Source organism: Cotesia glomerata, linkage group LG6 (assembly GCF_020080835.1).
Source record: "Cotesia glomerata isolate CgM1 linkage group LG6, MPM_Cglom_v2.3, whole genome shotgun sequence".
Taxonomy (NCBI): domain Eukaryota; kingdom Metazoa; phylum Arthropoda; class Insecta; order Hymenoptera; family Braconidae; genus Cotesia; species Cotesia glomerata.
In genome coordinates this window covers 6713306-6729118 of record NC_058163.1, presented here as the reverse complement: position 1 = coordinate 6729118, position 15813 = coordinate 6713306, and the positions used below count along the sequence as shown (strand labels likewise).

Here is a 15813-nt window from a genome sequence, read left to right as displayed (position 1 = left end):
AGTCACGAATGAGTCATATGTGACTCATTATTTCACACTTCTTGACGTAAGATTCTGACGTAAAAATATGACGTAGTCATGACGTCAGTATTATATCTCAATGACATTTATGACGTCAATATGACATACCTGTGATGTCTATATCATGATAATGATCTCATTATGACGTAAAAGTGATGTAAAAATTATACCTCAGAAAAAATATTTAAAAAAAAATTTCTCAAAAATAAAAAGATGGCAATTTTGAAATTAATTATAGTGTTGTGGACTTATTACAAAGTTTAAAACACTAGTTATATGTTGATACTTGATGAAAAAATCCTGAAATATGCTGGGCTCGAACTTGGGTCCTCACGTATCGGAGTCTGGAACGCTGCTCACTTATCCAAGTAACGGTTCATGTCACGAAGTTAATAACTTATGTGATAAGCCTTACATAACGAAAAATGCTTATTTCATAATTGTTTCTGAGATTAAATGGATTTTAAGAGCTGGAATTGTATAAAATTCAAGTCTAATAATTTATACAATTTCATAAAATTTCATTAAACTCATGAAATTTTATAAAGTTCTATAAAACTTTGTAAAAACTCTTATAAAAGGCTCTCTAGTGAAACTTGTGGTAATTAATAGACAATTTATAAATTTTCATAAGAATTGATTGAATCTTACACTTTCAAAAATTTTCGTCTAAAAGCGGACACAGAGAACTTTCACAAAGTGAAATTTTTTCAGAGTAAACGATGTATCCGTGTCATTTGAATATTTTTTAATACTTATTAATTTCTCAAGACTCGAATTTTTATTTATTTTTTCCGAAAATTTAGTATTTTTCATTTGGATTTTTCTTCTTCAAAATTTCAATTTACAAAATTTAGATTTTTTTTTTTTAATTTCAACTCTTTTAAGTATACCATTTTTTTAATCTATATTTCTTTTTAATTTCAATTTTTTTCGAAATTTGAATTTCTTTAATTTAACATACTAACAACATTATGAAACTTGATGTACACAGTAAAAAAATTTTGCGTCATTGTGTCAAAAAATTTTGTGTTAAAAATTTTTATGTTAAATATTTAACATTTTTTTATGTTGATTTAACACAATAAATGTTAAATTTACACTTAAAAAAGTTAAATATTTAACACAAAAATTTTTAACACTAAAGTTTTTGACGCAATGACGCAAAATTTTTTACTGTGTAAAATACTATTAGTCTCGTCAATAACAATCATGGAACTGTTTGAATTATTTCAAATACAATGTTTCATAAGTAGCAGCACTAATGTCAGAAAATTATTTTTCAAGTAATAGTGCAATATTTAAATGACTGACATTTAATTTCTTGACGCGAAATCATAAGAAATTATATGTTTACTCGCTTGACGGTTTAAAAATTTAGAGTTCATGCCACATAAATTGAACTCGGTATTTTGTTATCAGTTTCACACCAAATCATTTATACTGAATGAAGTCGAAAATATTTTTACAATGGATAAAAGTACCTAAATTCATGGAAAAAATATAAGTGAGAAACATATGCAACGAAAAAAAAGTATTTCTTGCACCAAGAAAATTTTGACGGAGGCCGAAGTTATATTGGAGCAAGAAGTGTTTTAGTGTCAAGAAATTTTGACTTCATTCACGAAATTTTTAGTCATCTCTAATATATTCTTGGTCCAAAGAAATTTACCTTTGAGTCAAGATTTTTTTTCTGCAGTGTATGGAAACATACAAGCAAAGATACAAAAAGTTTATATCCCACATGTATTTAATTTGTATGTTTTTTTCTTAAAAACGTAAATGAAAAATATTTTGTATGTTATTTGCTAATATGTTAGATATATTCATTAATATTATAAATTATAAATTTTTGTTATTAAGAGCGGACTTAAATTTGCAAGGTACCAGCTTAAATCAGCTGTTTACCTCTTCCTGATTCTTACTAAATTTTAAACCAATTTTCACTAATATTTAGCGATTAATTGTAAATTAGACATCTTGTTAAAGAAGTTTTATATTTGATAAATTTTGATCAATCGATAACACCGGCACACAAAAAAAAGTTGTCTGTACTTGGGACGCGCCACATATATTCCCATGTAATTTGACCCGCTGAACCCGAAGTTGAGGTCCGTTTGGCCCCTACACCCTAGGATTCTGAGAAAACTGTAAAAAACCGAAAACAAACGGGAAAATTGGGGTTTTGGTGATTGAAAAATTTTTTAGATTCTAACTATGCATGATTTTCATGTATTTCGATCTGCTTTATACTTATCTGAAGTGTACTCAGACCAGCAGCCATTAAAAAGTCTAAGTAAATCCCGAAAAACCCATGAAAATTGCGAAAAAACAAAAATTCCCAATATTGTGATAAAAAAAATGTATTGAGCTAAATATATGATGATTTTCATGTAGGTTTATCGACGACATATAAATCTCCAACTTTTATAACTCAGACGTCTCGAAAACATCAAACAAATGTGCAAAAAACCCCGAAAATTGGAAAAAAATCAAATGTAATATAATAAAAATCGAGTTATTATTCAAAATAAATAAAAAAAATCATATCATTCGATCTGTGGTGCATAAAAAAAAAAGTATTTCGTCCTAAGACTTAAAAAAAATTAATTTTTTCGGAAAATATCATCAAAACCCTTTGGATTTGAATTTTAATTCGTTCTCCGCTTATATCTCACCCTTTTATCTTCAAACGTCCTGCATAAAGGGTTTCTCTTTCGTTTCCTCTCTTCTTCGGGTAAATCTCTCTTCAGAGTCCAACAATGATCTACCATCATATTGACATCCACTCATGTTTTGATGGAATGTTTCTTCTCTTTCTTCACTGAAATTACCAAGATTTTCAGGAAAGTGTGAAAGATGAGATTGTAAATAGTGCAATTTTGTATTCACATTCCCTTAAAAATTTCGAGATACTTCCTTAAAACTTCCCCAAGCTGCTCTCTCAATCTTGTGCATCTCATACTCAAGATTAGCATCCTGGAATTGAGTCCGAATTTGGGGTACATAAAAAATTCCTTCTTTCAATTTATTGTCACTTATAGCTGGAAATTTTTCGTCCAAGTACTTAACACAGTTGCCATTTTATCGAGAGCTTTGACAAAATGCTTCATAAGGTCAAGCTTGATATAAAGTGGTGGCAGCAAGTACTTGTAAGGATTAATGAGAGATTCTCGCATAACGTTGTGAGAACCATGATTCAAATTCTTTCTTGTTGGCCGTTCTTTTCTACTGTAGGGAATTTTCCGATCGTGACTATCCTACAAACATACAAGAAGGGATATATTGTGAACCAGATTGTTGGCTTAACTAGTGTAGCAATTTTCAGATCACCACAAACTTTTCAATGATTTTTGGTCAAATGAGCTACTGGAGTCGGTGCTTTGAGACTTCGCTTAGACAAAGCAATGAAAAACTTTCACTCCTCGTCCTGAAAGTGTTCGGCTTTAACTCATCAATCAAACTTCTTACATCTGAACAGTCCACTAATGAATTTTCGCCGTTTTAAAAATGTTATCAGATTTTTTTTTCCCTATCACGATAAAAATAAGCTGTTGTATTTTTAGTTAATAAATTTTTTTGTCTTTAAGCTGATGTTTCAGGGTTTTCACTTCTAGGAACTTTTTGGGCTCAGAATCGATTTCTTGCTTAAATGCTTGTGCCTGTAACCAGGGCACCTCCACGTGGTGACGGCGGGCAACAGGACCGTCTGGCATAGTCCCTGGGTTAACGGCTTGAATGCCGTCATGGCAGGCACAAGTAATAAGTGTTTTACGATGCAGGGACCCGGAATCCCAGTATCGGCGTCTGGTCAGAGTGAGAAAGCAGGCTCGCAGGCGTCGTCATCAAGTGACTGCAGCTCTTCATTAGTGGGTGACTTGGCTTCTGAAGCGTTTAATATGACAAGAAGTGTCTCTCACATATGTAACAAATCTCCAATTGCTTCTGTTACATATGTGGAGAATTTGAAGTAACGAAAAGTCGTAGATCTTTTTCAAACAAATTGAAAAATGTCTACGAAACCTGCTTCGGTATCCAGATTACGAACTGGGAAGCAACTTGGGTACCACATTCACTTTGCAATCGGTGTCACACGATGCTTACTCGTTGGGAGCAGACGAAAAGTAAACAGTGCTTGAAATTTTCAAAACCTGTGATTTGGTCTGCACCAACGAGTCAAAAACTGCTATTTTTGCACGACGGAAGTTTCAGGTTTTTCTTCGACAACCAAACATAAAATTCAATATGCCAACGTAACATCAGTTGTGCCAGCAGAAAAAGTTTTGAATGTCGAAGAACCTGCAGCTCCTGAACCAGTGAATGAACATGAAGAGATGGAAGTTGAAGATAACTTTGAAGAAATCGATCCTGAACCCGAAGAGATCCATTCTGAGGATGAAGAATACATCCCGAGTGGTGTTCCTAGAAGTAAAGACCCTGAAGTCTTCGATCAACTTGAATTGAATGACCTTGTACGAGACTTAGGACTATCTAAGGTAAAAAGCTGAACATTTAGCCTCAGCTTTAAGGAAAAAAATTTATTAGCTAAAAATACAACAGCTTATTTTTATCGTGATAGGGAAAAAAGAGTTCCGGAAGTATTTTACAAAAGACAGCGAAAATTCATTTGTGTACTGTTCAGATGTAAAAGGACTGATCGATGAGTTGAAGCCAAACACTTACAAAGACGAAGAATGGAGGCTTTTATTGACTCCTCTAGGCGAAGTCTTAAAGCTGTGCTTCTTCATAATGGAAACTTATTGGCACCGATTCCAGTAGCTCATTCGACTAAACTAAAGGAGACTTATGACAATTTACAGGTTGTATTAGATAAAATAAACTATTCAGAACATCAATGGAAGGTTTGTGGTGATCTGAAAATTGCAACAATATTGCTAGGCCAACAATCAGGGTTCACAAAGACCCCCTGCTTCTTATGTTTGTGGGATAGCCGAGACCGAAAGAATCATTACATTCAAAAAGAATGGCCAACAAGAACAAATTTGAATCCTGGTTCTCACAATGTTACGCGACAATCTCTAATTGATCCTTCCAAGTACTTGCTGCCCCCACTTCATATCAAGCTTGGCCTTATGAAGCAATTTGTCAAAAGCTCTGGATAAAGATGGAAACTGTTTTAAGTACTTGGGCGAAAAATTTCCAGCTATAAGTGACGCTAAATTAAAAGAAGGAATTTTGATGGACCCCAAATTCGGACTCTATTCCAGGATGCTAATCTTGAATATGAGATGAACGAGATTGAGAGAGCAGCTTGGGAAGTTTTAAGGAAGTATCACAGCAATTTTTAGGGAATACGAAAAGTGATAACTACGCAACTTTAGTTGACGAGTTGTTATACAACTATAATACTTTTAGGTTGCTTAATGAATACAAAATTGCACTATTTACATTCTCATCTTTCACACTTTCCTGAAAATCTTGGTGATTTTAGTGAAGAGCAAGGTGAGAGATTCCATCAAGACATTAGTGTGATGGAAAAACGATATCAAGGAACGTGGGATGTAAATATGATGGCAGATCATTGTTGGACTCTGAAGAGAGATTTACCCGAAGAAGAGAGGAAACGAAAGAGAAACCCTTTATGCAGGACGTTTGAAGATAAAAGGGTGAGATATAAGCGGAGAACGAATTAAAATTCAAATCAAAAGGGTTTTGATGATATTTTCCGAAAAAATTAATTTTTTTTAAGTCTTAGGACGAAATACTTTTTTTTTATGCACCACAGATCGAATGATATGATTTTTTATTTATTTTGAATAATAACTCGATTTTATTATATTACATTTGATTTTTTTCCAATTTTCGGGGTTTTGCACATTTGTTTGATGTTTTCGAGACGTCTGAGTTATAAAAGTTGGAGATTTATATGTCGTCGATAAACCTACATGAAAATCATCATATATTTAGCTCAATACATTTTTTTATCACAATATTGGGAATTTTTGTTTTCGCAATTTTCATGGGTTTTTCGGGATTTACTTAGACTTTTAATGGCTGCTGGTCTGAGTACACTTCAGATAAGTATAAAGCAGATCGAAATACATGAAAATCATGCATAGTTAGAATCTAAAAATTTTTCAATCACCAAAACCCCAATTTTCCCGTTTTTTCGGTTTTACAGTTTTCTCAAAATCATAGGGTGTAGGGGCAAAACGGACCTCAAATTCGGGTTCAGCGGGTCAAATTACATGGGAATATATGTGGCGCGTCCCAAGTACAGACAACTTTTTTTTTTGTGTGCCGGTGTAATATTAAAAAAATACATTCCCCAAATTTTATCAATATTATGGAAAATATAATCGTTTGTCACTGATTTAGAAAATGACTTTCAAATTACGTCAGTATTATGTACAATTGTGACAAATTATTGATGTTAAATAATGACTCACAGATGGTATCGGTATTACGTAAGACCGTGACTTGTCACTGATGTAAACACATGATATTAATCTTACGTCAAGATTACGTACAACCGTGACTTGTCACTGATGTAAACGCATGATATTAAACTTACGTCAAGATTACGTACAGCCGTGACTTGTCACTGATGTAAACGCATGATGTTAAACTTACGTCGTTATGACATACAATGATGGCATTAATATTACGTAATATTGTAGTTTATATATTATGTCAGTTGTACGGAATATCTATGTCATTTCCGTTACATCATAGAGAAGTAATAAACTTACATCAGTATGATGTCAAAAATATATCATATATTTTTACATCATAATTGGATCACAAGACAGGTCAATTTTACGTCATATTTACGTAAAATATTGTGACATTCCTATGACTTATAAATGACGTCATATTGAAGTCATGTGTTCACTGGGTAGTAAGTAGTCAAAAATAGTCTATGAACACATTAATGCTAAGAAGCGCTAACTTCGGAAGACATAACAAATATTATGGTGTCATTTAAATACCTTTCTGTAATGTATAACCTAAATCCATCTTTGTATTATTCTTATAACAAATATAATTAAGCTATGATATATCTATTTCAATAATCTTTTCAGTAATATGAGTCACAACCGCCAAAAAAGTTTTTACTTCAATTGCGCCTAAGATTACACACAAATTTTTTTTTTTTATTGTATAAAAAATTGTATTTCATCCTTAATAAAAAAGTTTATCTAGATAAATTTTAATAAATCATCTTACTTTAAGTTAAAAACTCTAAGCTCAATAGACGATAAAATTTAAAGTCAAAGTATTTCCCTCTCTAAACTATCAACACCGCGCATGCGTCGCTAACATATGTTTCTCATCAGAATCCGGCAAGAGAGTACGTTCAGTTATAAAGCCAAGTTAATTTTTCTTTACGAGCGTATTATTGTGATAGTTAATCATTTTTTTTGTTCGTTACGTTAATTTTAATTAATTTTTTTACTATATATTATTCTGTGACTTCAGGTATCTACAATAAAAAAAACTAGAGTTTAACACAACAAAACATTGACTAAGTAAGTAAAAACTTTTTAATTTATATCTAACCTTCTTCCATTAAGAGTAAACTTAGTTGTTTTTGTCACAGGTGTCTATTTTATCATAAATCATTTTTGATACTATTTTTCATTTTTGAATTTACAAACTTTATAAATATGGAATCTCTAACAATCGAACTACGACCACAACTCCGATCAGGCTATGTTTATGTTCAATTAAAACCCAACAGGCAAATTAGCAGTATTAATATATGTCACGAAGGTGATTCAATGACTGCTAAAATTGACGAAAAAGAACTAAAACTAAATCTTCTGCCAATTGAAGTTAATTCGTCAGTTACATCGTTGCAATTTTTAGATCAGTGGATTATTTTTCGCATTCAGTTAAGCCAATCTACTTTGTACGACTCAAGTGACCTTAAAAACAACAAAAAAACAGAAGTTTTGACGACAGGCATTGACCTTCCTCCAGCTCAGAAGAGTTTTGAGCTAACTTGCACTGGTTGTAAAAATTCTATAACTAAAAATGAAGTCTTATTTGAAAGAGTCTTGTCACTTCCAAGTGAAGAATGCGAACCTAGTGAATGGTTTTGCTGCTCCCACAGTGTCGTCGATTACAAAAACATACTATGTCCTCGCCCTAATGATTGTTTTTATGGGTCACATTACTATGTTCTGAATACAAAAATATTAAAATCGGAATTAGTGACTGATTATAACGAAGTGACCTGCAATCGATGTCTGTCGGTACTCGGAGCTGTTAATAATGATGGCTCGTTCAGGATTTGGAGTCACAGCTTGCAATTTGCGTCCTCAGAAGATTTGGGAGCGTCTGCTGGACAAAAAAAATCGCCTTTGATTGATTTCAAGCTAGCGCTTAAAGAATTTGTAAAAAAAGGAAATTTGTATGAAGAAATTCATTTCTTTGCCTCTGAACAGGAAAAAAAAGTGTCGTTGCTTATCAAGATAATGGACAAAAATTTGTTGATGTTAACGCAATCTTCTGTTGAGAGTTCCGTGGAGGTGATGTTGGATGAACGATGTGTGATAAAAGTACTGTATAAGGTCTTAGATGATGGGTCGGAACCTTTAAAAGACGCCTCGAATTGTAGCGCTTACCGACTAAGTTTGTCGAGTATTCATGCGGCTGTGGATCATCTTACAACATCATCGCTAAAACTTCCACTGATTTATCGTACTACAGAGACTTATTGTATTGGTTACATTTTATGAATAAATTTGTATTTGTACTTTGTTTTTTTATTAATAAAATTTCATGTTTAAATTTTAAACTTTAAAATTTTGTTTATTTATTTAATTTTTGGTCATTGAGCAGCTGCTTCTTATGACGTATATCGGTACATAAAATTTGAGTACATTTCTTTCTTTCTTTTTTAATTATGTATAATAATATTAGTACCATAATATAATAAGTAATAAAAAAGTAATAATATAATGACAATTAATAGCGAAGTTGGTGATTGAACTTAATTTTTGTGCGGCTTTTTTTCATATTATCTTAATGTAAATAAAGTTTCAAAGATTTCGTGTAAGTGGAATACTTTTTTAGAAAAAAAAAATAGTGCAAAGCTTAAACTTTTTTTTTTAGTTCACTTAATTTTTTAACTCGGCACTTTATTATCATTTTAATGATTTATATTTATTTTTCATGTGTCAAAAGTGTAAAGAAATTATTTACACTTGTTTTGCATCAATAGAAAAATATTATAAAAAAATAAATTTTCTTTAAGCTTTTGAAAGTTCAAATAAAATGATGTTAAGCTTCGAAATAATATAATAATTAAATTATCAATGAAAATACTTATTTTAAGTCTTCTAAAGGAATATTCTCCCTTAATTACTTGATAATAAAAAAAATTTTTTTTTTATTTGTTTGAAACTAAATTAAAATATCTGGTAAATTGATTTAAATGACATTTACTTTACTGAAATTATGTGTGAGTACGTAATCCTATCTAAAAATAATACATTTTTAACTTAAGTTTTTCTAAAATTTCTGAAAAATTTTAATTCAAGGTCATGTTAGTAATGTAGTTATTTTAGAGATTAAAGCTTGATTGTTTTAATATATATACAACTTAAAAATGTAAAAAAATTGATTTTGAACAATCAGATAGGGATAAATAAAGTATTCAATAAAATAATGAAAGTTCTTGAAATCGACATATTTTTTCATTTTATCACCAACAAATCACTTTAGAATATCATAGAAAAACTATAAGACGGAAATAAGTTTATTAATGATTATTTAATCCAAAAAATGCATTTATGCTTTAAATAATTTAGAACTTATAATCAAAATACAAAAACATGCAGCCACCTAGCCAATTTCTAATATACGAGACATTCTACCCCAAATAGTACAGTTTGAGGAAAAATTTTTTTTTGATTTTCGTAATTTTTAGATATTTTATAGTAATCTTCGAAAAACTCTCTCGGATAAACTTTGAAATTTAATTTTTTTAATTTTAATAACTGGTTCGACAAACATCGGATTTTGAATAAAAAAATCTTTTTTTCTGGTTTTTCGCTCATACCTCCTACAACAAAAGAAATTTTTTTTAAAAATTACTGTTCAATTCACGATAATCGTGAGATGGACGACCTAGCTTTATCATTTGTCTTAAATCGTCTTAAAATTGTAATTTTTTTAAGATCTCAAACGTGACACAAACCAAAACTATTGTAAGACTTTTTTAAGGGGCCGGGAACATCACTGTGACGATCGAAAAGAAGAGGTGATTTTCTGCAATTTTTTTGACAGGGAAAATAAAGGAATTTGGGAATCGGATTTTTTTTTATTATATTAAGGGTATATTAAAGATTATTACCCTAAATTTTTATTAAAAAATATTTAGTTATTACAAAATTATTAACAATCTCGTAGAGCACTAGAAAAAATTTGCTCCTCCATGGTCGGTTTGATAACTCAAAAACGGATCATCTGAAAATAAAAACCCAAATTGCTTTTTTATCAGTAAGGTAGTAGTTATCATCGCAATTACGGAATTTCGAAAATTTGAATTAAAAAAGGGAAGCGACTGTTTGGAAATTTTCTCACTAATCTTACTGTTTTTTTTTTGTTTTATCCCGTTAAAAAAAATCTTTGAAATAAAAATTTTTTTAATTCCGCACGTGCGACGATAACTACATCCTTACTGATTAAAAAGTAATTTGGGTTTTTGTTTTTAGATGATTCGTTTTTGAGTTATCGAACCGACCATGGCACGCTTTTAGAATGGTTAGTTTACGATTTCTCTTCAACGCATCACTCGATTTTGATGTGGTTTGCAGCAATCAACGTCCTTTTAAAATTTAAGAGCTGATTAGATTTTGGAATTAATAGTTACATCTGTTTAAAAGTCATGGAACCAATTACTTCCCGATTTTTTTTTAAAGCATTCTTTTGTATAGCGGGAACTTAAAAATTTAGAAAAAGTCATCTTAGGTGTGAAAAAAAATTTATTATGATGCACAATGACGATAAAAATTGCTGTAAAAAAGTTAGAAAAAAAAATTTTTTTTGCTTATTCAATTAAAAATTTTTTTTTCTCTCAAATTGTAAAAAATGACGTTTAAATATATTTAAAAAAAAAAAACTGAAAGAGCTTTTTGGAAAAAAAATTTTTTTTTACTAAATTTTGGGGTACCCCATTTTGCTACCCTACCCAGTTTTGCCCCTCCCTCCCTGTAAATTTTGTTTAAAGACTGATAAAGGTTTATTCATCATTTTCAATATAATATTTATAACTATATACTATTTTATGTGTAAGAAATGTTAAATATTAGTATTTTTAAAATAATCCTTCTATTCAATTAATTCGTATTTTACTGTTAGGATATGGTATGACTGAAATTTACTTAACAAAATCTTCTCTGACGAATAAATTCAGCTGCATTACATGATGTCAAAAATAACAATTGTCTAACCAATACAAAAAAATTGTAAGTTTTAGATTTTGAAAAAAAAAAATTTTTGTTAGTAGTGACTGAAATAGTATATTTCTTACCTAGGGCAGGAAAATAAGAAATGTCTCAGATTACATGTAATTCTTGACCGAGGCGACAAATTATTGTATGGATGGTGAAGTATAATTAAATGTCTACTAGTCCAAGCTATCTAATCATTTTTTCTCGCATATTCTATAGACTCACATTAAGATGATCCTCTCCACATTCCTTTCTCAATCCTTTCCTACCAATATCCTGTTACGTGAATGTGGAACGCTTCACGTAATAATTACCGTAACTCCTATTCTTTCCCGCATCACAGCATTATTTATATTTGTAAAAATACTTCTTACTTTCCTAAATAATGAGTCGAAAAATTATTGTACTCGGATTTAAGTAGACAATAGAAAAACTATACAATAGACCTAATAAATAATTTTTGTATTGAAAATCACTTATAAAAGTTTAAATAGCTATATATGTCGTAGTCTTCTAGCAAAATTCGTCATTTCATGAAAAACTTTTGGCATTTCCAGAAACGTCGACGTTTTGTGAAAAATTATAATTTTCATCAAATGACCACTCATTATGTAACTATTTAGAGCAATAAACAAACTGAATAATAATAATAATTATTATTTCTAATATAATATTTATATAAATTTTTAACTTCCCGCTAAGAAAATCGGGAAGTTATTGGTTTTACCCGTTTTTCGAAAATCGAGTTTTCATCAGATCTCGATGTTTTGAGGTCCTAGGAGGTGGAATGAATTCCAAAATCTAACCAGCTCTTAAGATTAAAAAACCACGTCGATCATTGCAAGTCCGGTAAAAATTGGTTGATTCGTTCGTGAGTTATCTTTGTCGAAAGAAAACCGAAAAAAGTGTTTTTTTCGGAATTACTTTGAATTAGCTCGAAGAACTCAAAATGACACAAAAATCACATTTTTGAGCTCGAAGAGCTCAAAAACGTAATGTGTAATTTTGAGCGCTTAAGTACAAAATGAGCGGGAAGTTGCAGGGATGGCCTTCAAGGTCAACCGTCGTCCTAATTTTTTACTTAGTGCTTCCTTTATTTAGAGTTGTTCAAATTCTGATGTTTCCATTTTCCGTAATATTACTGACTGGTACGAATCATTGAAAGGCATTGTACATAGCTATCGAAACAAAATATTTATAATTTTGCTTCAATATCTAGCTGAATTAGTAATTACAGTAGAATTTACTATGAAACAATATTTATAATAAATTATAATATAATATTTATATTTTTTATAAATTATTGTAATAAATTTTAACGAATTAATAAAAATTTCTATATATATGTAGTTAATTAATATTTTTTCCCAAAATCGGAAAAAACATTTTAAGAAATTACTAAAATTAAATTAAGTTTTAATTAGAAAAATACTTTTCTTATCATAAAATCCTTAACTTAAGTGCCTACATTGTATTAATCCATTATATTTATTATGCGGGTAGTCTCCAGGTTTAAGAAAAATAGAATGTCCTTTTGTTATTGTTTGTAGTCATCTTTGTAATACCTACCCCATATAATTAGTATAAATTCTTGATACTAATGTCGAATGATAATTCAAATGACCATTACAATGTTCTGCAAATTAAAAAGCCGGCTGCCTACTACCTGACGTCTCAAGGCAGTTGAGTGGAGGATCTAGTCTGGAAAAAAGGGAAATATTGCCCATTATCGTTTTAAATAGCGTTGCCCGATAGTTAGTTTTCAATTTCTTGAAGGTAAGGGAAAGAAGGGCCGATTCTGCCATATTCTGAATTATAGTTATTCCAAGTTTTGGCTTTCAAGTGATCAGTTGTGTCTCAAGACTGAAGTTCTTACCTTAATTTAAATTCAAAAGTTTATTTAAAAATAAAACAATGAATTTTGTAACGAATGGTGTTGGTACAGTTTTTACTGAAAAAAACGTGAAGAGTGTTAAGTGGAACGAGCAATTGACAAAAAGTGGTAAGTAATATTAACTCCAATAAAACTTTAACTTAATAAACTTATTTTTGAATGTGATGCTAAAATGAAATCAAATTTTATTATCCATTGATTATTTTTTCATTGAAGTTTTTCAAAAAAATTTCAAAATTATTAATCATGAATTTATCATTTTCAGCTTGTCCACCTCTATCCCGGCCATGGATTCCTACGGCTCCACTGAGTGAATCACGACCTTCGTGTATTTTCACGGTGATGACGTACAACGTTTTGAGTAGCTCTTATGCTACTCCAACAATGTACGGATATTGCCCAAGGGAGTACCTGGATTGGCAAGTCCGAGGACAGAATGTGATGTCCGAAATATATCAGTATAACAACGACATAATCTGCCTCCAGGAAGTCGAGATGGAGCAGTTTGATTGCTTTTTCCTTCCCAACCTCCAGAACATGGGATACGAGGGAGTCTTTGCTCCGAAGTCACGAGCTTCGACGATGTCGGAGCCAAAGAGAAGGCTTGTCGATGGATGTGCCATTTTTTGGAAAATTAATAAGTGAGTACTAAATTTTTATGATTCTTATTTAATGTTTGAATTAAATCAAATTTTTTTTACAATCTAATATATTTTATCATTTTAGATTTTCTTTGGAAACATCAAAGCTTGTAGAGTACAAAGCTCTGGCATTGCAGGGTCGTGCCGACTCCTCTGACATGATGAATCGTGTCTGGACTCGCGATAACATCGGACTGTTAGCTGTATTAAAGACTACTGCAGCCGCCTGGACTCATGGACCACCAGTTGATCCAAATAACATTGAGCAGTTGGTTGTGGTGGCTAATACACACTTACACTGGGACCCCAAATTTCCGGATGTAAAAACTATCCAATCCATGATGTTGACCAAAGAAATCATCTCCATGGTAGAGAACGTGAGGAGATCTTTTAATTGTCATGAAAGAATCCTTAAGTTCTCAGACGTCAAGGTGCTGCTCTGCGGTGATTTCAATTCACTGATGGATTCTGGTAAGTCTCTAAGCTCGGCCAATTATTATTGCCATCAACTATTATGTCCAATTATTAACATTAAATATTTTTACAGGGGTATTCCAATTCCTGTCAACGGGTCAACTGCCGCTGAGTCACCCTGAGTTCCAGGGTTTTAATTATATCAACGCGATCGTGAACATGATGGGTGGAGAATGTTGTGGCAAAATTACCCACCCGCTAAATCTGTCATCAGCCTGCAGTCTGCAGATTATGCCGTATACTAATTACACATACGGATTCAAGGCGATGATCGATTATATATTTTATTCGTCCTCCAACTTGATGTGCCTCGGAGTCTACGGCCCCATTCCGCAAGAATGGTTCGATATGTTTAGTGTAGTGGGCTGTCCGCACCCTTTTGTTCCATCTGGTATGTATAATTCTGTTTTTTGATTTTTTAATTAAAATTTTGAAAGCCTAGAAATTTTTTGCTTATGATTTTCATTTTTTTTTTAGATCATTTCCCGGTGATAGCGGCTTTTCAATTGACTGCTTAAATGGATTTGATGTAGGAGTTACTCGGTCGACTTTCTAGATGGGATAGTCAAGTATGAAAAAAAAATAGTCTGAGATTATACAAAGATATTAATTTAATGTAATATGTCTAAATTGTTTTGTGTAAATGTTGCTATTTATAATAAGTCAATATTATATTTATTTATAATAATCAAGTAAAATAGTAAAAGTAATATTTTTTAAAATATACATCAAAAATTTAAAATAAAACAATTCAATAAAGTATTCAAATTTGTATTATTCTTTCAATCTTTAGGAATTTAGTATTACATAATATATTTTTTAATTATTAATTATAAATTATAATTAAAAAAAAAATTAAAACTAACATACGTTGGACTCATAATTAAAATAGATTTTATAGCGTACTATGTTTGAATAAAAAAAATCCTTTTTCTGGTTTTTCTGCTCATACCTGCTACAACAAAAGAAATTTTATTTAAAAATTACTGTTCAATTCACGATAATCGTGAGATGGACGACCCAGCTTTATCATTTGTCGGTAAGTGATCTTTAAATTTTTTTCAACAATTTAAATTTTATTCTATAGAATAAAATATTTCGTAGATTATAATAAATATAATAGATTAAAACAATCTGTATTCCTATAGATTAAAATATTCTGCAGCTATAGCCACAATTTTTAGCTAGCCTCACCGTAAGTTTTATTAGTCCCGTGTAAAAAAATCGTCTTAAAATTGTCATTTTTTCAAGATCTTAAACATGACACAAATCAAAACTATTGTAAGACTCTTTTGAGGGGGGAACAACACTGTGAGCGATCAAAAAAGAAGAGGTGATTTTCTGCAATTTTTTTGTC

The 15813-nt window shown here is 31.0% G+C and overlaps 2 protein-coding genes across 3 annotated transcripts; both read left to right on the top strand.

Moving 5' to 3' along the window:
- The first annotated feature begins 7298 nt into the window (after positions 1-7298).
- On the top strand, positions 7299-8787 carry LOC123267355 (E3 ubiquitin-protein ligase E3D). Of its 2 annotated transcripts, none has more exons than XM_044731929.1 (2): positions 7299-7514; positions 7586-8787. In XM_044731929.1, exon 2 carries the CDS (start codon positions 7653-7655, stop codon positions 8727-8729), a length of 1077 nt encoding a protein of 358 aa, XP_044587864.1. In that variant the 5' UTR covers positions 7299-7514; positions 7586-7652; the 3' UTR covers positions 8730-8787. The 2 variants fall into 2 exon arrangements, with proteins under 2 accessions (XP_044587864.1, XP_044587866.1); XM_044731931.1 differs by having other exon boundaries at positions 7571-8787.
- A 5337-nt stretch (positions 8788-14124) lies between these two features.
- LOC123267345 (CCR4-NOT transcription complex subunit 6-like) lies at positions 14125-15111 on the top strand. The gene is made up of 3 exons (XM_044731916.1): positions 14125-14453; positions 14530-14847; positions 14934-15111. Exons 1-3 carry the CDS (start codon positions 14141-14143, stop codon positions 14972-14974), a joined length of 672 nt encoding a protein of 223 aa, XP_044587851.1. The 5' UTR covers positions 14125-14140; the 3' UTR covers positions 14975-15111.
- The last annotated feature ends 702 nt before the right edge of the window (positions 15112-15813 follow it).

Coding starts and splice junctions, on each gene's coding strand:
- LOC123267345 (XM_044731916.1), top strand. CDS start 14,141: ATGATGAATCGTGTCTGGACTCGCGATAACATCGGACTGTTAGCTGTA. Junction 14,454..14,529: donor CAATTCACTGATGGATTCTG/GTAAGTCTCTAA, acceptor ATATTTTTACAG/GGGTATTCCAATTCCTGTCA. Junction 14,848..14,933: donor GCACCCTTTTGTTCCATCTG/GTATGTATAATT, acceptor TTTTTTTTTTAG/ATCATTTCCCGGTGATAGCG.
- LOC123267355 (XM_044731929.1), top strand. CDS start 7,653: ATGGAATCTCTAACAATCGAACTACGACCACAACTCCGATCAGGCTAT.